This window comes from Bos javanicus, chromosome 25, assembly GCF_032452875.1.
Source record: "Bos javanicus breed banteng chromosome 25, ARS-OSU_banteng_1.0, whole genome shotgun sequence".
In the NCBI taxonomy this organism is placed as follows: domain Eukaryota; kingdom Metazoa; phylum Chordata; class Mammalia; order Artiodactyla; family Bovidae; genus Bos; species Bos javanicus.
Genome location: NC_083892.1, coordinates 295,335 through 316,160, shown reverse-complemented (window position 1 = coordinate 316,160; position 20,826 = coordinate 295,335). Strand labels below are relative to the sequence as shown.

Genomic DNA, 20,826 nt, shown 5'->3' with positions numbered 1-20,826 from the left:
CCAGAGAGGGAAGTACACCCACAGGCCAGGCCCCTGCCCTGTTCTGGGTGAGCAGGGCGGGGTCGCAGACCCGAGGCACACTTGGAGGCTGTGCTGGATGCCCCCCACAACTGGTCAGCCAGTTTGGGTGCTGGACGCCCTCCCTCTAGACAGACTTCCCACTGATTCAGCAGAGACACAGGCACATACAGGGCTTTTCCGATGGTGCAAAACCAGTGTTTACTCTGAATTCTTCCCGAGGTGCCCAGGGCCATCAGGCTGCGTGCTCTTGTCCGGTCACGGCGGAGCCCCACAGCACCAGGAAGTCTGGGGCGAACAAGGCACAGAGGTGACACCATCTGGGGTGGGGAGATGTCCCAGCACCAGGAAGGAGGGGCTGCTGGCCACAGTCAGGGCTGCCGGGACCCCTGAGGGACAAGGAGCCCTGGTGTGCATCAGGGGTGCACGTGGAGCCAGGTATGTGGAGCCAGGGCCTCAGGGCACTCACAGCTCCACACGGCACATCCTCCTGCCAGGCCCACTCCTCGTGACCCTGTCACGGGCTGTCCGGGTAACTCACCACAACCATGTGGGGGTCTGGAGTGGCCTACCACCCCCTGAGGAGCTGTGACCCCGGGAGACAGTGCAGAGAAGACGAGGCTCAGACCGACGGGGGTTGGGGGCTTAGGCGGCTGTGTCTCTGGCCAGGCGTGGAGGGGCAAGGGTGAGCTGCTGTCGGCCTGGGGCCCTGCCCGGGGAAACCCCGAGGGGCTTGGACGGGGGGCTGAGTGAGGACCTGAGTGTCCCTGGGGTGGCAGGACCCGTGCAGAGTGTGTGGCCAGGTCAGGAGTCAGCACGTAGACTGAGTCAGTGATGGACCGACGTCCCGGGACATGTGACCGCAGCGGCCTCCTCCCTGTGGGCTCTGCCGGCCTGTCTAGGCCTCGCTCCGGTACCGCAGGCGGGAGAGCCGGTCCCGGACGGCCTGGTCGCTCTCGGTGCCACCCTCGGCCAGGTGGACCACCCTGCCGGCCAGGACGAGGTCCTGCACCTTGTGTTTGGTCACGGAGACCAGGCCGGGCGGGCTGGGGCTGGCTGGGCCCGTCAGGAGTATGCAGGCAGCGTGGCGGCCCGGCTCCAGCAGAACCACTGCGGGGACACGGCAATCAGGGCGGGGGGCTGGCCGGCGCGGGCCTCCTGCAGCTGGCGGGCCTGGGCCCACAGGGGGCGCACTCACCCTGGAAGGCGACGATGGGGACGGAGACGTTGTCAAGCTCCAGCAGGACGCCAGGCAGCGTGGGGTGGAGCATGTACAGGCGGCGCCCAGCTGCTCCAGGCTCCTGTGTGAGTGCAGGGTGGAGGGTGAGGCCAACGCTCACGACCAAGGCCCTGCCCGGAGCTGTGTCCTCTGGGGTCCCGGGAAACGCCAGTGCCAGCACTGCACCCACTTCCTGCCCCCCTTCCCTGCCTGACCCTTCTCGGGGTCTTCCAGGTGCTACCCCCCGTCCTCCCAGTCCCCCTCGTCTCTGCCCGCCCCAGGGGATTCTGTCTCCTTGCACGCCCCCAGCCACTGGGTCTGCCCCATGTTGTCAGCCACAACCCAAGACTCTACCGTCTGGTTGGAGTCAGTTGGCTCGTGGACGCCCCAGAAGAAAAAGGCGGAGCGGTGGTCTGCGGTGGGCAGGCTGGCGGACGGCGGGTCCCCAGGGAGGCCCGGGAGGGCCTGGCTCCACAGGACGGCCCCGGAGCCGAGGTCCAGGAGCAGCACCTGTCAGGGGCATAGGACAGGTCGCAGCCCTGGGGGCGGCTCGCGGGGCCCTGGTCTCGCTCCCAGCTGCGAGTAGAGCTGAGGCTGAAGGAGGTGCCGCTGACCTGTCTGTCGGGGCCGGTCCCATTCTCGACAAGCACAGCTGGGGTGTCGGGTTTGTAGTAGCCAAGAACAGGTTTTCTGGAAGGAGAGAAACGAGGGGGCTCATGTAGGGCCTCTGTGAGGAGGTGCCCGAGATGGGGGCATGCCAGCGAGGAGGGGCTGCTGTCATCAGGGGGGTCTCACCGCCCCCCCCAGCAGGGTGGCACCAGGTGACAGGCAGTGGCGTTGTCCCCAGGTCTCCACAGGGGGACAGGCTGGGGGGCCCGGCTCCCTGCAGAAGGACCCCATACCTCAGGACCTGGGTTGTCCCGAAGGTCCACCTGGGCGTCAGGTCCTGCCCGTCCAGCAGCAGGTAGGCCTCGGTGCTCACGAGCAGCAGGTCATCGCCCGCCTTCCCTGGCACGTTCATCAAGTAGCGGATGGCCCCAGAGCTGCAGGGGTGGGAGGGGTGGGGTGGGGACCCCACAGGGGTGGGCGGGATGCTCCTCGTCCTCTTTCCCCACTCCCCGGGGCGCCTGTGGGGCTCCCAGGGCGCAGCTTCACGTTTCTTGCTTCTCCAGTTTCAGGATAACAAGACCCTCGCTGGATGCAGGGACCAGCGAGCCTGGGGGGACCCATCTTCTCCCAGTTTTTATTCCATTTCTATGCGCCAAGTGTCTGAGTTTGAGCCCAGGGTGACCCTAGATCCCTGGCACACAGCCTGTGCCCCCCACGGCTCCTCGCTCCCCACACCTGTGCACAACCAGCCTGTGTGACGCGGCACTGAGCATGTCCTCCCAGAGAGGGTCGCTCTTGAGCGGGCTGTCCCTCCTGCTGACCTTCTCGTACAGGCCCTTCACGGAGCGGCTACAAAGGGCGGTGCCTGGGAACACAGACAAGCCTTGTCCCCTCTCAGCGGGTGAGGCCCTCGCATCCCTGGAGGCACAGCCAGCCCCACACCCGTCTCCACCCGGGTGCCAGCAGGCCCATGTAGGAGGCCATCCTGGGGCCGTGGGCGCCACGTACCGCAGGGGATGAGGACGTAGTGGGCCCCCGCCCTGGTGACGTGGAGGATGGAGCCGCTGGTCCCGTCCACACCCAGGCTGTCTGGGGGGCTGACCTGCTGCCCGGTGCCACCTGAGTAGATGGAGCCGTTGACCTGCAGCCCAAGCGGAGGAGACGGGGCTCAGGCCGCTGGCGGGGCGTCCAGGGCTGAGGCTGGAGGCTATGGGGCTGCCTGCGCATTCTCAGAGCTGCGCCTGCGGCTCTGGCGGGGAGTGTGCGCTCTGCCCGTCTCAGGGCCCCGAACGAGGCCCCGATGGGGAGGCCGCACAGCTGGGATGGGGCGGTACCTGGTTCTCCTCCTGGATAAGGACCAGCAGGTCCGGGGCCCCGTCGGCGTCGAGGTCAGGCACGCGGAGCAGAGGGCTCAGGACGGACGCATTTCCCCCGAAGCTGCTAGGCTGGCTCCACAGGGTCTTCCCTGAAACGGAACATAGGACACAAGCCTCGCGGCTTGAGCTGGACCTGCGCACACCCTGTTCCCCCTGGACCTGGCCTGGCACCTGCACCTGCCCCGCGAGTGGGCAGCAACTGGCTGCCCCAGCCCCAGGTGCCCGCAGCCGCACTGGAGGGGAGGACAATGGAGTGTGACTCCTCACGACCCCCAAGCCCGGGCCTTCCCTCCTGTCCAGATTCACTGCCCCTGGGGAGGGCGAGCTGACCCCTGAGGAGTGTGTAGCCCTGAGACCCTCGAGCCCAGGGGGCCCGCTGCACGGAGCAGCCCACCTGTGAGCGTGTCCACAGCGACGAGAGAGCCGGGCCTGCCGAGGACGACGCAGGCAGAGGGCGCGGCGCTGCCCCTGGGCTGCAGGATGCCGCACTCCACGAAGGCCCTGTCCTGGGCCACAGGCCTCTCCCAGAGGACGCTGCCGCTGGCCCCGGACACAGCAGCCACGAAGGTGCAGGGGCAGGAAAAACCTGGAGGGAGGGCAGCCGCGGGCTGCAGCGTGACCCCGGGCCTTGGCCCCGAGCCCCAGGGGTCAGACAGGGAGGGGGCGATGTGGGCGTGTCCAGGACTTCCGCCAGCTGCCTCCCCCAAACCCCGAGCAGGCCAGGGGACCCGTCCTCCTCCTGCAGGGAGTGCTCAGCTTTGGGATAAAAACAAAACGTACCTTCATCAGCACAGGAGAAGCTGGAATTGCCGTGGCTGCTGTTGGTATTTTTATAAAGAAAGAGAATATCCTGGATCTTGTCCTTGTTCACGTCTTCTGCGGCCAGAAAGTCATAGGCGACTGGAAAGGAAACACCAGCCACGTTCCCAGGCCAGGCCTGGCGTGCCCCGCTCTGTGCCATGGGGCCGGAGCTGGGTGCGGCTGCGCACGGAGGGAAGCAGGGCAGTGCCGCCTCCGTGGGCTGGCGACCCCATGCCCTCCAGAGGGGGCACCAGGTGCTAAGGACACCTGGGCAGCACCTTGTATCAGGGCCGAGGCCCGCCCTAATTAGCCTGGGATCTGGAGTCCATGCTCACAGGGGCTACCCTTCCTCCATTCAAGGATTCAGACGACAAACTACATGCTTTAAAATCAGACATCTAAGGGAATGAAATGCGGCCCTTACCTCACCCCGGATACAAAAATTTTCTCAAAATGGATCAAAGACCTAAACTGAAGAGCCAGAACTATAAAACTCTTAGAAAAAGAAACATTGGGGCAAACCAACAAAAGAAACAGGCGACAAGAGGGAAAAACAGGCAAACTGGACCTGATCGGGGGCACTGTCAGGAGAGGGGGAAGAAGAGCCACAGAGAGGGATGACGCGTCTGCAGACTGCGCACCTGACGAGGAGGATCCAGAGTGTACAGCAACAAAAACAACCCAATTCAAAAACAGGCAAAAGACTGGAAAAGATGTTTCTCCTAACAAGATGTACAAATAGCCCATAAGCTCACAGAAAGACACTCAACATCACTAGTAATAAGGGAAGCACACCAAAACCGTGAGGAGACACCATCTCCTACTTGTTAGGACGGCAATTATTAAAATAAAAGAAAACCGGAGTTTCCGGTCCGGAGCCCTTGTCCTTCGCTCCTGAGGATGTAAAATGTGGCAGCTGCTGTGGAAAACAGCCCAGCAGTTTCTCAGAAAGTTAACACAGAATTAGCCTGGGCTCCGGCACTCCCATTCTTTGGGTGAACAGCCACCATAACCGAAAGCAGGGACTCAAGTAGTCACTTGTACAGGAACGTTCACAGCTGCGTTATTTACAAAAGCCAAAACATGGAAATAAGCCAGGTGTCCATGGTTCGAAGAATAAACAAAATGTGATCCATCCATAAAACAGATTGTTATTCACTCATAAAAAAAGAGCAAAATTCTGCATCAGGCTGCAGCATGGATGAGCCTCGAGTGTAGTCAGCCAGTCACAAAAGACACCTCAGTCACAAAAGACACCTCCAGTCCCGTGAGGGGCTAAGCACAGGCCCCCCCCAGAGACGAAGCAGCTCAGACAGCGGGAGCGCTTGGGTGGGAAGGCGGGTGGACAGGCGCCCTGCACCGGCCATAGAACTTCTGAGGTGACAAAAGTTTTGAAAAAGCGATGATGGTCACGTGGTCTTCTGAACGAACGCCACTCAGCTGTTTACTCTAAAATGGCAATTTTTTTTGGTGATATGTGTTTTACCACAAAAATAAAAATTGAATACCGGACAAAAGACTTTCATAGTTAAGTGGTGAAGAGCTTGGCAAATAAACCCTCTCCTCCAAAAATAACGGTAAAATGAGATAGAATTGTGAAAAGCTCCCATTTCAGGACTCTGGGAGCAGACTGAAGGCGCACATTATTGGAGCTGCTGCTGCTGCTGCTGCTGCTGCTAAGTCGCTTCAGTTGTGTCCGACTCTGTGCGACCCCATGGACTGCAACCCACCAGGCTTCTCTGTCCCTGGGATTCTCCAGGCAAGAACACTGGAGTGGGTTGCCATTCCTTCTCCAATGCATGAAAGTGGAAAGTGAAGTCGCTCAGTCGTGTCCGACTCTTAGCGACCCCATGGACTGCTGCCCACCAGGCTCCTCCATCCATGGGATTTTCCAGGCAACAGTACTGGAGTGGGGTGCCATTGCCTTCTCCCCCATTATTGGAAAAGCACTGATTTAAGACACATAACGAGAGTTTTCTGGGCTGCCCACCCTGCGTCAGCCGGGGACCACACGCGGTAAGATCAGAAAGCAGCAGCTTCCCGCCAGAGGGACTGAAAACGCGAGTGCCCTCTGGGTGGGCGGGGTGGGGGCGTGGGCAGCTTCAGAGTGGATCACAGACCTCAATGGCAGAGCGAGAACTATAACGGGAAAACCCGGAGAAAATCTTCATGGCCGTAACTTAGGCGAAGAGTCCTTAGACACCAAAAGCATAAATCCACACTAAAAAAATGGATACATTTGGTTTCATCGAAATTTAAAACTTTTGTGCTTCAGTAGACACCCTAAAGAGAATGAAAAGACAAGCCCCAGATGAGTCACACATATTCACACATCATATATGTGATGGAAGACTTGTGCTTGGAAGATATTAATATAAAAACCTTAAAAATTTTTGACTGACGTATATTTGATTAACAATGTTGTGTTAATAATAAGACAATCATACTTTTAAGTGAGCGGAAGATGTGAATAGACGCTCACCACAGAAGGAGTAAGACCAGCCGATAATTCACGTGAACGTTGCTAGCCACCAGGGAAACGCGAACCACAGTGAGACACCACTTCACACCCACTAGGAAGGCCACACGGCAAAGACCATGACGAGCATTGCCCAGTGGGGACATGAAACGGAGGCCTGGAAGGGACCGGAGTCAAACCGGACTTAGTGTGAGGTTCAACAACCCTGTTGCTGCCGGTCTACCCAAGAAAAACAGGACATGTCCACACAAGGATTTGTACACAAATGTTCACAGCAGTGTTACTCATGAAAGTCAGGAACTGAAATGATGCAAATGGTCACTAGCTGGTCAGTGGATGAACACCCTATCCACACAAAGGAACACGGATGAACTCATGTGAGAGAAGGGAAGACGCGTCTTACAGGATTTCATTCACATGAAATGTCCAGGACTGGCAAGTGCACGTGGACAGGAGCTGCTGGTGGGGACAGGCCACGGCGAGGAGCCGGGTAGGAATGAGGGGACGGTCTCAGTGCTGGATGCAGAGACAGCTGCCCAGGTGCTCAGGCCTTCAGCTGACTAAAAGTCACCAAGTCATGCGCTCAGCACAGGTGGATATAATGATACATGAATTATCTCTCAGTAAACCCGATAAAAATCAACACAGAAGCACATGTTACCACTCGCTCTCAAAACTAAGCACCAAATTCTGAACAGAACCGACTGTAAGTGGGGCTCATGGAAGAAATTTCCCTCATTCCACCAGAAAGTGAAAGTTGCTCAGTCGTGTCCGACTTTGTGACCTCAAGGCCTATACAGTCTGTGGAATTCTCCAGGCCAGAATACTGGAGTGGGTAGCCTTTCCCTTCTCCAGGGGATCTTCCCAACCCAGCGTTTGAACCCAGGTCTCCCACACTGCGGGCAGATTCTTTACCAACTGAGCTATGAGGGAAGCCCTATTCCACCAGAGAGGGCTTCCAGTCTGTTCAAAGCAGCACTGCTAGGCTGTGAGCACGCAGGCCCCCGACGCGGGACGGCACCCAGGCAGGGGCGTGCCCAGGAAGCAGATTCAGCTGCAGGCCCAAATCATGGGCACCAGACGGCAGGGAGGGCTGGAACCCGGCAGGAGGCCCACAGCAGACCAGCGGCCCGGTTCTCACCTTTGGGACGGCCTTCTCTGCATCTATTCTGCCAGGGCTCTCTTGCTAATATCTTTTTTTAAGTCAGGAAAGTAACCACACGGGCCCCTTTCTTTTCCCGACCCCACTCCCTATCCCGAGGGCACTCCCGTTTCTGAGACTCCAGGGAACCCGGGGTCCCTTGGCGACCCCGCCGCCCACACCTGCCGCATTGTAATCGATCCTCCACACCCCCTGCAACGCCGGCCGGTCCGGACACGGGATGATGAAGGAGACCACGAACACCACGAGGAGGCAGGCAAACAGGGAGAGGAAGAAGGCCGCGGTCCGGCAGTGCGAGAGGCGAGTCTGCGGGGCCGGCGTCCCGCGGGGCTCCTTTCCTGCCGGGGCCCCCGCATTCTCCGGTACCTTCCTGTTCTCGCTTTTGAGCGGGTGGATCTCGGCCTCCAAGTCCTTGCCGTCCGTCATCGTGTGCACATCCCTGAGTTCACCTCCCGGCCACTGCAGTGGCGACAGAAGGAGAGGCGGTCAGGAGCTGGCGTGGCTGTGGCCCATCAGCCAGGAGACAGCATCACGGCTCCTCTGGAGAAGGGCTCTGAACCGGGAGGTTGTGGTCTGAGAGGCAGCAGACACCACGGCTCCCGCCTGCCGACCCGGGTAGGCCAGCTAGGCAAGACTACAGCAGAGCACGCGTTAAACATTAACCATGAACTGAGGCACCTCTGACTGGCCTCCCGCCTGCCCCAAGCGAGGGCCAGACCCCAGGGAGGGGCTGCGCTTACTCACGGTGTGACCTGGGCGTTGGGTGAGACCTGCTGGGGCCTGCGTCCGTCCCTGCGAAAGGGAACAGTGTTCAGGAGGCTGAGGCTTAGCGTGCTAAAGGCACGGAGAGCACAGGTTCAGCTTCTGATACACAGCGCGGCAAGCTGATTGCTGCTGGAAATGAGGGTGTGGGCCACCTCCCTCCTTCCTGCCCCATCTCCGAGTGCACCAGGCGTGGGCAGGGAGGCAACCCGGGAAGGCTGGCTCGGAAAACACAGGGGAAAACCCTTCTGAAGAGGTGACCCACTGACAGCTGCACACCACCACCACCAAGCCCCGAGCTCTTTGTTGTGTGAGAAGGAAACACACTGCTGTTACTTTAGCTTTTGGCCATGCCTATTGGCACGTGGGATCTCAGTTCCCCTGCCAGGGATCGAACCCAAGCCCCCTGTGGTGGAGATAAACCGCGGGACCGCCAGGGAAGTCCCACACTTCTGTCTTGTGGAAGGCCAGGTATTTGTTATTTTGATTCTTTTTAAACAGCCAAACCAGTGTCCTAACAGACACAGATCACATTGAGAGGACGCGGGGGATCACAGGGTCTTAGTGGGTGAAATCCTCATCTGCCCGAGAGGGAGGCCCTGCTGGAGGTTAAAACCAGGACGGTGTGACGGGCTCCCACGGGGTGGGTGAGGGAAGCAGGAAGAGGCCACAGAGAGCGCCGATTCCCTGTATAAACTTTTTACTTTCCCCCTTTAATGGCTTTTCTCTATTTATATAATAAAAACCTGTGTATACACCCACTAGAGCGGCTTTAGTAATAAAGTGAAAAAATGTAAGCATGGAGGAGGAGGTGGGGACCCTGGGTAAACAGTCGTGTGCGGCTGAGGGGGCGGGCATCGCGGCAGCTGCCGTGGAGGCAGCCTAGCGGCTCCTCGGATGATCAGCCACGGGGCCACGGTCTGACCCAGCGGCGCCACTCCCGGGCGCCCCCCCAGGAGACCCAGAGCCCCTACACACTGAGGCTCAGAGCTTCATGGTTCGAACAACCCCAGTGTCTCTCTACAGGCGGTGGGTAAGCAGCACGGGTCTGCCCACGTGATGGAGTATTACACAGCTGTGAACACTCCCTTGGTGAGACTATGCAGACACAGGTCACACACTGAACGGCTTCATTTCAGTGTGTCCAGAACAGGCAGCTCCCTTGAGGCAGAAAGTAGGTGAGTGAGTGCCAGGGGCAGGGGAGGCGACTGCTATCGGGCGTTGCTTTGTCCTGTGATGTAACGATGGCTGCAGACCTCACGCGTGTACTAAATGTCACTGATAGTAAGCTCCATGTTACGTGTACATTACCACAACTGAAAAAACCAGATGTCTGTGCCTTCTCCTCAATGTTGAGACAGGAGTTTTCACATCGTGAAAAAGTGAGCCTGTCAAGGAAATGAGCCGGACACAGGAAATGGAGCAAGGCTTGTGACCAGGGCCTCCTCTCAGCCCAGAATCTGACTGCAGGGGAGGAGGGGGGCGCTAGGAGAGAGGGTCTGGGAAGCCGGCTCACAGACAGGTCGTCAACACCGGTGTTTTGAACGGGCGCCCTCATGCTGGGAGGTTTACCTCTTTTGCCAAGTGGTGGGCATTTTCAGCCCCGCTTTGGTATCCGGAGCAGCAGCAGAGCTTTGGGAGTCAGGGTGCGGGTGCTGTGCCCAGCCCCCCCGGCCATTGGGGACTTGGGATGCGGCCCCCTCTCAAGCTCTGTGTCCCCGACCCCGCGGGCAGTTCTCGTCAAGTGTATTAAACCCAGAAAAAGTGAGTTGACTAAAGGAAAGTATTAGATGACACTGAGCACACTGCTGTCCTGCGGGCGGTGGCACAGAAATGGTGTGGGGCCTGCAGACGGCAGGGACGCACAGGCCTGGTTGCTGGGAACCTGTGGTATTGCGAGCTGAAATCTGCCTCCCGAGACCAGCTCCCGGCCCAGATTCTGTGCTGTGGAGTCACATCTAATCCCTCTCTTACACGTAAGCCTTCCCAGCGTCTAAAGACCATTAATGAAAAACCATGTTCAGGAGGCTACTGACTGCCCCTAGAGCTGCGGCCCATGACAGGTGCGGGCTCTCTGGTGTCCTGTCCAAGGTACCCGTCCGACCTCGCTACACCACCCAAGGTTCCTGTTTGCCAAAATACAGCAGCTAATATTGGTAGAAAGAGAATTTGTTGGAAAGAGGTTGTTGTTTGCATGGTTCAGTGGCTAAGTCACACAGACAGTGCCAGAATGGAGGGGAGCCGGAGAGCCAAACTCAGAAATCGGTGGGCACCAGGGACCTGAGGTGGCCGGGGCTCTTCGGGCCCACAGTTGGGGGCAGTCGGCGCTGGCACCATGCTCTGCCTCGGGCTCTCTCAGTGGGATGCTCCTGGGACAAGCTGGTCACCCCTCCGGTTGTGCATCCACTGTGGACCGCCCACCCCCTGGGCTGGCCCCGTTTCCAGCCCTGCACCCTCCCAACAGGGCCCTGGAGGAGTCCGGAGACAGCACTGCAGGCGCACAGACAGACTAGCCCCACGGAAGCACAGGCTCTCCATCCTGCTGTGCACCACGCAGGCCCCAAGCAAGGCCAAAGGCCACTGCCCTCACCTCAGGCAGAGCCTGCACGCATGGCTCAGGGGCCACTAGTAAGCTACTCCGGAAAGTGAAACACTGAGCTCTACCTTGCAGCGTCTTCGAGAGCCGTTTCAGCTCCTGTGAGGTAACAGTGTGCCGGGGCGGGCCCAGGGTGTCTCTGGCTGGAGGCCGGAGCAGGGCTGGCCCTCCGCCCTGCTGCCTTTCTCCCTTAGGAGCCAGAACTCCAGGCACCTCCCTGAGTCAAGAGCTGACTCTAGTTACTCTGAATAACTTTTCTCCTTTTAATCATTAACAGAGTTCCAAGTTAAAGATACTTTGTAACAAACAGGTGAAGGATACTGTGTTCCTTCCTGGGGAAGGTTTGTGTTCTTAGGAGAGAAACCTTACCAAGTACAAGACTTGATTCACCTGGAAACAAACCACCCACAGAGGGAAGACTGGGGAAAGACTCTAAACCACTCCCTGGACTCCTCCTCCTTCCTGGGTCCCTAGGGCTGGCCAGGCGGGGCTCTCCTGTCAGGTGGGGGGTCCACAGGCCCACCGCGCTGCCTGCCGACCGCCCCCCCACCCCCGGACAAGGGAGCGCATGCGGGGGCTGGCCGCCGGGGGAGGCGGGTCTGCACCACAGCGCCTCCGACACCACGCTGGACGTCACCAGCGCCGGGGCCAGCCCTGCGAGCTTTCTGTAACATCTTGTGAGCCTATAATTAGTTCCAAGTACACAGTTTAAAAAATAATAAAGAAGGAGGGGTCAGAGCTTTGCCAGTGCTGGCGCCGCCCTGGAGCTGCCTGATCTCCAGGCTTCTGCTCCAGAGTCAGAGAACTGTTTGTGCTTTGTTCTGCTTGTTCTTGGCAGAACATCAACCACAGTGGAGTTTCTGCAAAGACCTCTGAGAACAGCCAACATCCCCCCGCCTGTTTCAAACCAATCACCGCCTTTCTGCAGGCCCCCCACGGCAATCACTTCCCTCCCCACCATGAGAACGTCCCTCTGGTTCTCTGGGGCTCACGTACAGCGAGTCCCCGAAGAAGACAGCACAGGTGCCTGAGGTCACGAAGGGCCTGCCTGGGCAGGAGGGGAGCCCGTGAGGGCGTGGCGGGGCTCCAGGGTCCCCAAAGCCAAGGGTACACCTGGACCTGGCCTGGGTGCCCACAGCACCGCTCACAATTGAAGGCGCTGAGACTGGCTCAGGGTGTCAGCCCGACCCCTGAGCCTGGCAGATGCAGAGTACAGTGCCCAAAGTCTCCCCGGAGCCGGATCAGTCAGTCGGTGAACGTCAGGCTTTTTTCCAGTCTCTTTCAGGTCGCAGCTGCTCTGGTTCAATTCCACACAAAGGGGGAATAAGAGAAACTTAACAGGTCTTTTGCCTCTAATACCGCAATGAAGCCTCTGCAACCCTAACCCCGGAACGAAGCCCAAACCCAGGTGTGTTGATTAACTAGCCCTCACCTGCCAACACAGGAAAGACCCACAGCCCCCCACCGATGGGCTCTCAGTAACAGGCCCGCTGGAAAGACAGACCAGCCTGGGCATGGAATGCATATTTTTTACGTCAGCAAAACAACGTGGGAGCCTTGTGTACGCATCCTCATCAGTATCACGGCAATAGATACTGAAGGAAAGCACAGCCCACGCTGGGCACACGGACACCTAAGGAATGAAGCCGCTTTCACCTCAAATGAGGCTTCCCTGATAGCTCAGCTGGTAAAGAATCCGCCTGCAATGCAGGAGATCCCGGTTCAATTCCTGGGTCGGGAAGATCCACTGGAGAAGAGATAGCCTACCCCCACTCCAGTATTCTTGGGCTTCCCTGGTGGCTCAGCTGGTAAAGAATCCACCTGCAATGTGGGAGACCTGGGTTTGATCCCGGGGTTGGGAAGATTCTGGAGAAGGTAAAGGCTACCCACTCCAGTATTCTTGGCCTGGAGAATCCCATGGACCGTATAGTCCATGGGGGCGCAAAGAGTCACACACGGCTGAGTGACTTTCAGTTTCACCTCAAGTAACAGCTGTTAGGATACAACAGAGAAAGCAAAGATAATAAAGGGCAAGGCCCTGAGGCTCAGCGATTTGAATCCTGACCTCATTTGCAGCCCTGTCCTTTTCTGTCATTTCTAAGCTGCTCTGGGACTTAACGACAGAAATCAAGCTGATTCACAGGATTTTCGGTCACTGGGTTTTTTTTCTCCTGATGCTTCTGAGCTTCCCAAATAACTACAGAAGTAAACCAACAGAAAAAAGAAATGAAGGGAAAAGTGAGAGGTTAAGAAAGAAAATGCATGGAGATGATATCTGTTAAGGTAAAAGGTATGAGTCTAAGAATCACCTGCTTGAGATAAACACGCAATCACTGTGTGAGGCTTTTCAAAGCCGCCTGCCCTGCCACCACCGCCAGCACTAAGAAGCCTCACCCAGCTCCCCTGGGTGTGTCTGCTCAAGGCCAAATCTGCGCACCCGCCCAGCAGGGAAGGACAGAACACCCAGCAAGAGTTAACATTTGGAGGGGCAAGAAGATGCAGTATTTGGAGAAAAGAAATAACTCCTTTTCCTCCAAGAGTTCTTTCTCTGAGAAGAGTTTACTGAGTCAGAGACAATAGAAAAGTCAAAAATAAAAAAGCTTCACCCTAACTTTGATGCACAGTGAAAGCACAGAGTCTAACAAGGCTAACAAAGAGTCTAACAAGGGAGAATTGCCCCGACAAAGACCTGACAATTCTACAGGGATTATGAAAGCAGGGGCTTAATTTTTTAAACTAAAATTTGGTAACTTTTTTTTTGGAGAGATCATTTTAGAGGAGTTTAATAAGAAACGTGTCCCCCACCCCCACCCCCTGCCCAATTTTAAAATGTTCAAATTTACAGCATTCCTTTTTTTTTTTGGTTGTGCAGAGAGGCTTGTGGGATCTTAGTTCCCCAACCAGGGATCGAACCCATGTGCCCTGCATTGCAAGACAGATTCTTAGCCACTGGGGCCAGCAGGGGAGTCCCCACAGCATTCTTTTAAAGGAATTTTCAGACCACGATTCAAAGAGGTCAGACGTTGAAAATTAAGCACTTCAAACAGAAAGGCTGTTTGCATATTTTTAAAAATTGGCTTAAAGTAAGTAAATTTTTGTTTAAACTGCCTGCCTTAAAATCTTAACTCTGGTTTTAGCTGAGAATTTTCAGAACATGGAAGCACAGTCTGCTTTGTGAGGGAAGAAGGAAGGAGGCACCGCTGGTATTTGCCCAGAAGTCCTGGTGGAGACACAGACCGCCTTCCTCCACTCATGCAGGAATAGCTGCTTCTGTTACTTGACCTTACTAGGGTGACAGCCTCACAAAGCAGATATTATTTTAATCAAAGGTAACTGCGAATTAGAAAACATGAAAAACATGCAGGGAAAACTCAGGAAAAACTCTGACTATAGATTAACCTCACTCTTTTAGCTTCACCAGTTAGTGAGAGAAACCAAAAGGATTTTGTCACTGGATTAAACCAGGAAAAGGTTTAATCGAGGACTGATCAGGTCCAGCGAGACTCTTACGGTGGGGGTGAGGGGGAAGCAGACTTCTCTCCACGGGCATCTCTCCCCCTAATTCACACTTACCGGGCTTATATTTCAAAGGCGCAGGAATCATAAAGGACAGAACACACAGCATCTAATCGTGTATCCACTGCCTTTGCTCACTTGGCCGTGCTGTGACCTGACCAGTAAGGGGGCTGGTTTTCAAGTCTTCTGTGGGGCTGGGTCCCCTGCCAGGAGGCCCTCTCAATCCTCCGAGCCTCGGCTGGACCGCGTCAAACCTCAGGAAGCTCTGCGCAAGCCCCATGGACTGGGCGGGCCACCTTCCACCAGAGAACTCGGCCTTTTTCTTTCAAAGCGCCCATCATACTCCTCCCGCAGCCACTGACCGGGAGTTATTTTAGGGCAGGCAGACTCCCCGGTGCCAAACACACGGCAGACACTGGGTAAGTGTCAGTTACGTGGGGAGAAAGCTTCACTCAAGAGCTTGTCTTGGTGCTCAGACCTCCTGACCTGTAATCATGAATCCACCTTACGTACAAGTGCCCCAAGGCTTGTCCCCAAAGCCAGCTGTGACACACACAAGCGGCCTAGGAATGCCTTTACATCAGGGCTGCTCCAACAGCATTCAACCAGAGGTATGCATGTGAGAGACGCCCACAGAACCCAACTGGGCAAACTGGGTTTTCGGCTGAGCAAAGCAGAAGTCAGACAATGCCCACTTCAGTGTTCAGTTGTTTACAGCCGAACAACTATTTCCTCTTGTCACTAAGCAAATAATCTCAAGACAAAGACGACGCCCTTCATCATCCTTCAAATGAGGTCAAATATTAAGATCATTCACGGTTCCCGGATAAAGACAAGTGTTTCACGGGCAGGTCAGTGCTTAGGGACCAGACCTCAGCACAATCCTTTTCCTTCACAAGACTCAAGACCACACCTGTCAAAGCGGGTGAGGGTGGCTGGAACACTGCCTAAGAGTGAGCTAAGAAGGACTAGCCACCTGCATTTCAGATGAGTGACTATTACACAGAACAAGGTTTTGCAGATTTATCCATAAAATCACATGGAAGAAGCCTTTTACCTGAGTTCTAAGGCAGATTTAATTTCCTCTGCTGCTAAGTCGCTTCAGTCGTGTCCGATTCAGTGTGACCCCATAGACGGCAGCCCACCAGGCCCTGCCATCCCTGGGATTCTCCAGGCAAGAACACTGGAGTGGGTTGCTATTTCCTTCTCCAATGCATGAAAGTGAAAAGTGAAAGTGAAGTTGCTCAGTCGTGTCCGATTCTTCGCGACCCCATGGACCGCAGCCTTCCAGGCTCCTCCATCCATGGGATTTTCCAGGCAAGAGTACTGGAGTGGGTTGCCATTGCCTTCTCTGAATTTCCTCTGATTCCTCCGCAAACCAGTGTTTCTTCTTGTCCTCACATTAGGGAAGGCAGAGCTTTTAAGACGATAAAGAATAACTCTTATGTGATCACCTTTCATCAATCCTATAAGTTGGTCCTCACTTGAATTTACTTATTTTTTACGAGCTTTTGGCACACAAACGTTTAGATATTCGTGAACGCAGAGAGCCCTAGCCCCATCCTTCCTCTCACCCAGTTCAGTGATTTCTAACAGAGCCAACCGTTTCCGTCTACAGACCAGCACTCTTCTCCACCATGCCCCACCTCCAGTTTTTAAAAAAGTTGCTCCGATTGTGGAGACATGCCATTTGCTCTCTCAACATCTGCTTCCTGGTTATTCATTTAGGAATCAGTGTTCTTCTTCTTCTTTTCGGACACCATATCCAAATTCCATGAAGGATTTAACACAGTGAGAGAGGGAACAAAATTCACTAAGTTTGCGGGTTTTATAAAGACTAATTTTGAACAAGGTATCCGGTACATTTCGAAACAACCAACAAACCCTGTAGTTTCTGACTTAGCTCTTCAATTAGCTTCTCCTACCAACAGCAACTACTTTAGGTCATACTTTCATAATTTCTCACTTGGATTTCTGTAGCCATCTCAAATCTTTTTTTTTTTTTCAAATCTTGATTAAAAAAAAACAAAAACAAAAAAAAACCCCTGCCTTCATGCTGCAAGAGACATCTTTCTAAAACATCTGATTATGTCATTCCCCTGCTTGAAACTCTTGACCAACCCTTCACAATTTGCCTGCAGGTCTTTTCACCACCTGGCTTTTGCCAACCTGTAGTGTCATCTCTCCCCAAACCCTACACCAAGCAACTGTTCCCTCACCAGACCACCCCCTCCGCACCCGCCATTGCTCCTTACTCACTGAGCCACCGGTGAGACCTGCCCCAGATGGCAGAAACTTCAGAGGGTATCCCTTCTTTGTGGCCTTTGTTTTCCCAGGATAAAGTATAGTGCATGGCATAAAATAAACACACACGTTCACCTGTCAATAAATGTCCAATTCTTCCTATGCTCTGCTTGTCAGCTTTTCTTGCAAGAGTAATTCATAAATGCATTTTTTGTTGCTGTTGTGTTTCTTTTTGTGGGCTTTTTCATAAATGCATTTATTAACAGTTTATTTTGAAATATACACTGTGCAGGAGCACGTGACTTTTAAAACCTCCTTTAAAATATATAGCGTGTATCAGATGTCGGGGTCAGTTTGACTACCTGACATCTACTCCTTCTTTCTATAAGAGCACCTGGATTTTCTCTGGGTAAATGCACTTTTCCACAAGCTGACTGTGGTTCTGATAACTCTGAGGAGAGGTCCTTGTCTAGGGTTAGCTGCTGCTGCTGCTAAGTCACTTCAGTCGTGTCTGACTCTGTGTTACCCCATAGACGGCAGCCCACCAGGCTCCCCTGTCCCTGGGATTCTCCAGGCAAGAACACTGGAGTGGGTTGCCATTTCCTTCTCCAATGCATGAAAGTGAAAAGTGAAAGGGAAGTCGCTTAGTCGTGTCCGACTCTTTGCGACCCCATGGACTGCAGCTTTCTAGGCTCCTCTGTCCGTGGGATTTTCCAGGCAAGAGTACTGGAGTGGGGTGCCATCGCTATCAGTTAGCTAACAGGGGTTAGTTAGCTAACAGGGGTTAGGATCCAACCGGAATTACAGAGGCACTCTTCCCATAGAAGTGGTTTTAAAATAAGTTCACAAGCTCTTTGATGTGCCTTCCTTCAAGGTGAAGTCTTTGAGGACCTTTCTGGCAGTCCAGTGGTTAAGAATTTGCCTTTCAATGCAGGAGACGTGGGTTCCACCCCTGGCAGAGGAACTAAGATCCCACATGCTGGAGAGCAACCAAGCCCGAATGCCACAATAAAGACCCAGCACAGCCAATAAGTAAGTAAATAAATAAATGCCTACTATGCCCCTTAAAACTTCCCTAAAACACTTTCCTTCCCATTATGACTACCCAGAACCACCCAAAATTCTGCTTAGACCGGGGCTTCCTAGATATGTTAGAGACCCACCGGATACATTCTAGGTATATCCAATATACCCTGGTCATATTGTTTTTTTTAAAAAATAAAAAGGTGAAGTCTTTTGTGCTTAGTGATGCTAGCGGATAGAATGTGGCGGGAGAACCAGCAAAACTGCAAAACAAGTTCATAAAGGTGTGGTGGCTTCACCATCCTCTCCTCTCTGACGTCCTGCTCTGAGGCGAGGAGGCCGTGGGCCCTGTGCAAAAGCCCCCCAAGCTGGGATATTAGGACTCCAACCAACAGCCCAGAAGGCACTGAGGGCTTGAGTGAGCACGCTATCCTGGAGTCAGAACCTCCAGTCCCAATCAAGATGTCAGAGGACTGTGGCCCCAGCCAGTACCTTGGTTGCAACCCCATGAGAGTCCTTGAACCATAATCACTTAAGTCACTCATGAATTCTTGACCCACAGAAACTGATAATAAATGTTTGATGTTTTAATCCATTAAACTTTGTGCTGATTTGTTACAGAGCAGCAGATAACTAATACAAGCAGGTAGGACAGAGTCAGGAACCTGAGAAGAAAGCCAACACATAAACAGATTAAAGAGTTACGTGAGGTGATACTAGTGAGACCCCATGTGCCATCATCAGATGCTGATGGTCTCATTTAAGCTGCTGGCCCCATCTGCTTCTGGTCCCCTGGACATTCCTAAATGAAAGGCAGTGGAGTCCCTCCAGAGGTTGAACTAGTTTTAATAGATGCTTGACACTCGAAGCCGAAAGCACTAGAACCAGTGCAACATGGGCTCACAGAACTGGTAAAATGCCCAAGCAAATCTTCACTTGGTTGTTAACAGGGCCATTTTCATTTCACCCTTTCCTGCTCCTAATTTAGCTAACTTATTGTACTTACTATCTGTATCTTACCATAGAATTGAAGCTCCTTGAGAACAGGAATTCCTTGGTAAGTGCTAAATCCTCAGCACAGACAACCATGCCTCCCCCCCCCCCCCCCGCCCCCGCCTCTCCCCGGCACTTTTTGAGTTCCCTTGAGCTGCTGTAACTTCAGGCTCACAGTCAAAATGCAAGAGAGGAGGGGAGAGGTCTGCGTGAGGCTCAAGATATCAGCAGCCTGAGTGAGTGAGTCGCTCAGTCGTGTCCTACTCTTTGCTCATGGACTGTAGCCTGGCAGGCTCCTCTGTCCATGGAATTCTCCAGGCAATCTGCAGCCTAGGAGGAGGCAAGCCCATCGCACAAGCTCCTCGGCTGAAATTACAGGGTTGCAAGGATTTGCCTGTCAGTTCACGGGGGAGCTGAAGTCTCACAGACGACAGCGTTCTTCCTCCTTTTCAACTCTGCCTTGCTTTTGCTTAGAAGACCGGCTGCAGACAGCGATCACCCCATAGATAAGTAACCGTCAGCTGAGCTTTGGTTACCGGGCCGGTCGTCTGACAGGCGCTGTCCTAGTAACAGGACGTGGATCTCTGACTGTGGGTAGCGGCAGCTCACGGATATCGTGTCTTAGCATATTTTAAAATTACTCCCAGGCAACCCATGAAGCAATGGCTGGCTCGCCTCCCGAGCAGCTAACGAGGGGTGGAAGTTAATCCTGTCCTGGGGGTGAACTGAAGCCTGGGCTGCGGGAGTCGGATCTGCTCAGAGCGCCTCCACCCACCGGGCGGCGCGGACAAGCGCGGACCCCAATGCCGGGCGCTGGGCGCGAGCACGATCGGGCCCTGGGGGCTGGGGTCTCCTGGGACCCCGCGGCGGCGCGGACACAATCTGCGGGCAGGGAGGAGGCGGACCGCGCTAGCCCCGCGGCGCGCACGCGCGAGGAGGACGAGGACGCGCTACTCACCTGCCGCCGCGCCCTCGCGAGGCTGCCGGAGCTGCTGCCGCGCCGCCGCAGGCCGCTCGGGCCCGCCTCTGGCGTCACTTCCGGTCGGGTGGGGCGGGCCAGGCGGAAGCGCCCCAGGTCCGGCCCCGCCTTGCGGCCGCATGGTTGCCGAGCAACGACGAAGGCGGTGCGGGTCCGCCCGGCGAGTTGCACCTGGGGCTTTGGCTGCTCTGCTGCGGTTCCGCGGTTGTCTGCGCGTTGAGCCTCTTTCGTAGCTTTTCCGTGTGTTCGCCGACGCTTCCTCTTCCGGAAGTGCCTATTCTGGTCGTTGGTCCAGTTTTCTTCTCAGTGGGGTGTGTTTCCGTACTGTTTCCTAGCGCTCAGGAATGTTAAATTCTTGTCGGTTGCTTGTGTCGTTACGTATCTCGTTTTGCGCCTTGTCTTTTCACTTTATGGATCTCTATTTCAATATAAAAAGTGCCAGTCTTTTATGATAAGTGCCTTCTTTGTCTTGTTTAAATAATCCTTCCTACCCCAAGTTACTCCCTCACATTTTAAAGTTTTGATTTTAACATTTAAGTCCTTAATTCAGTTTGGAATAGCTTTAGTATGGGCTAAATAGGTAACTTCATTTTTTGCCTATTTGGATAACCAACACTCCTAGTACCATTTATTGAGTTAGTCCCTCTTTCCCCCAGCAGTGTGCAATGGCACTTGCCATATTTTTTAAAAATCTATATATGCATGGGTTTCTGTTGGGTTTTTAATATTAAGTGTTATTAACTTTGTACTAATGCTCACACAATGCATTAAATTAGGTTTTTTATTAATTACCCCACTGCTAAGTCGCTTCAGTCGTGTCCGACTCTGTGCGACCCCATAGACGGCAGCCCACCAGACTCCCCCGTCCCTGGGATTCTCCAGGCAAGAACACTGGAGTGAGTTGCCATTTCCTTCTCCAATGCATGAAAGTGAAAAGTGAAAGTGAAATAGCTCAGTCGTGTCCAACTCCTAGCGACCCCATGGACTGCAGCCTACCAGGCTCCTCCACCCATGGGATTTTCCAGGCAAGAGTACTGGAGTGGGTTGCC

At 54.7% G+C, this 20,826-nt stretch overlaps 1 protein-coding gene across 4 annotated transcripts; it reads right to left on the bottom strand.

Annotated features, from left to right (window-relative positions):
- Window positions 1-186: 186 nt before the first annotated feature.
- On the bottom strand, window positions 187-19,842 carry FAM234A (family with sequence similarity 234 member A). 4 transcript variants are annotated; one of them, XM_061400584.1, is made up of 13 exons: window positions 19,757-19,842; window positions 8,409-8,456; window positions 7,826-8,123; window positions 4,003-4,122; window positions 3,617-3,808; window positions 3,181-3,311; window positions 2,855-2,987; window positions 2,582-2,711; window positions 2,140-2,280; window positions 1,852-1,927; window positions 1,592-1,747; window positions 1,217-1,319; window positions 187-1,128 (listed from the first exon to the last, which is right to left on the bottom strand). In XM_061400584.1, the coding sequence occupies exons 3-13, from the start codon at window positions 8,088-8,090 to the stop codon at window positions 917-919; spliced, it is 1,659 nt and encodes a 552-aa protein (XP_061256568.1). In that variant the 5' UTR covers window positions 8,091-8,123; window positions 8,409-8,456; window positions 19,757-19,842; the 3' UTR covers window positions 187-916. The 4 variants fall into 4 exon arrangements, with proteins under 4 accessions (XP_061256568.1, XP_061256569.1, XP_061256571.1 ...); XM_061400585.1 differs by having other exon boundaries at window positions 8,405-8,456; window positions 19,757-19,810; XM_061400587.1 differs by lacking the exon at window positions 8,409-8,456 and having other exon boundaries at window positions 19,757-19,821.
- Window positions 19,843-20,826: the final 984 nt, after the last annotated feature.